Raw genomic sequence first — 844 nt, 5'->3', positions numbered from 1 at the left:
ATATATGTATATATATATATATATTTATATTGGATTTTATGATAACATACCTGGAGGTATCGATCGCTCTGTTATTCCTGTAAGTGGCCAAAGCATCGAGAGATCCAGGTTCGTAGTAGCCAGTAACAGCTGAGCTCCGATCATAGTAAAACTCCTCCTCGGAATCCTCCTCCCTCGTCCTGTCTGTGTAATCAGGATCGTACTTGCCCTTGGCGCTTTTATCCCGGTGCTTCGCAGCCGCCGCTTTCGGCCACCTTTTCTCCTGGCATAGCGCCAGGCCCACCATCGTGACGCACAACAGAACGATCGGCAGCAGCGACTTCCTCGTCCTCATCTCCTTGTCTCATTGAACCACCGCGCGTTTGAAAGCCTCCCGTTGAACGTTCCCGACCTTATCCCCACGTGCCGCCCCGACCACCACTTTCGTTTTCTTTGATTGATCGACGATTGATAGTCGACCCTGTGAGCTCGTCCCTATTCTCCTTCGTCCACTTTTTCCTCCCCTGCCCACGGCCTCGCTCGCGTTCGATTATTTGACCTTTTTCTTGGGCTTCTCAAAGGCGGTAATTAGCAGACTGTAAAACGGATCGTAGTTCGCTGTTCAGTTTAAAGGAGAGAAACGCTACTCGAAGTTGTATGCGATAAATTGTAACGCTTCGTCTCGTTACCATCTTTAATTCATGATGTAAACAAAAGAAACAACAAGCTAGAGTATTAGCCGTTTATTAAGATCAGAGTTATAAAAAGGAATGCATGTGATAAGAGCATGCATATGAAAAAGAATGAACAAATAAGCTATGATAAATGTTTGTGAGTTCTGTAGTAATTGACTCTTTTAACTCAC

General features: G+C 45.3%; 1 protein-coding gene across 1 annotated transcript in view; it reads right to left on the bottom strand.

The window, feature by feature from the left end:
* Positions 1–555, bottom strand: part of LOC108774170 (insulin receptor) — a 7,119-nt gene extending 6,564 nt beyond the window's left edge. Inside the window, exon 1 of the mRNA XM_018540210.1 lies at positions 51–555. Coding sequence (XP_018395712.1) covers positions 51–334 — 284 coding nt within the window. The 5' untranslated portion in view covers positions 335–555. The remainder of the gene's footprint in view (positions 1–50) is intronic.
* Positions 556–844: the final 289 nt, after the last annotated feature.

The sequence above is a fragment of the Cyphomyrmex costatus genome, unplaced genomic scaffold, assembly GCF_001594065.2.
Source record: "Cyphomyrmex costatus isolate MS0001 unplaced genomic scaffold, Ccosl1.0 scaffold239, whole genome shotgun sequence".
Taxonomy (NCBI): domain Eukaryota; kingdom Metazoa; phylum Arthropoda; class Insecta; order Hymenoptera; family Formicidae; genus Cyphomyrmex; species Cyphomyrmex costatus.
The sequence above is the reverse complement of the archived record's forward strand: the minus strand, read 5'-3'. Positions and strand labels throughout refer to the sequence as shown.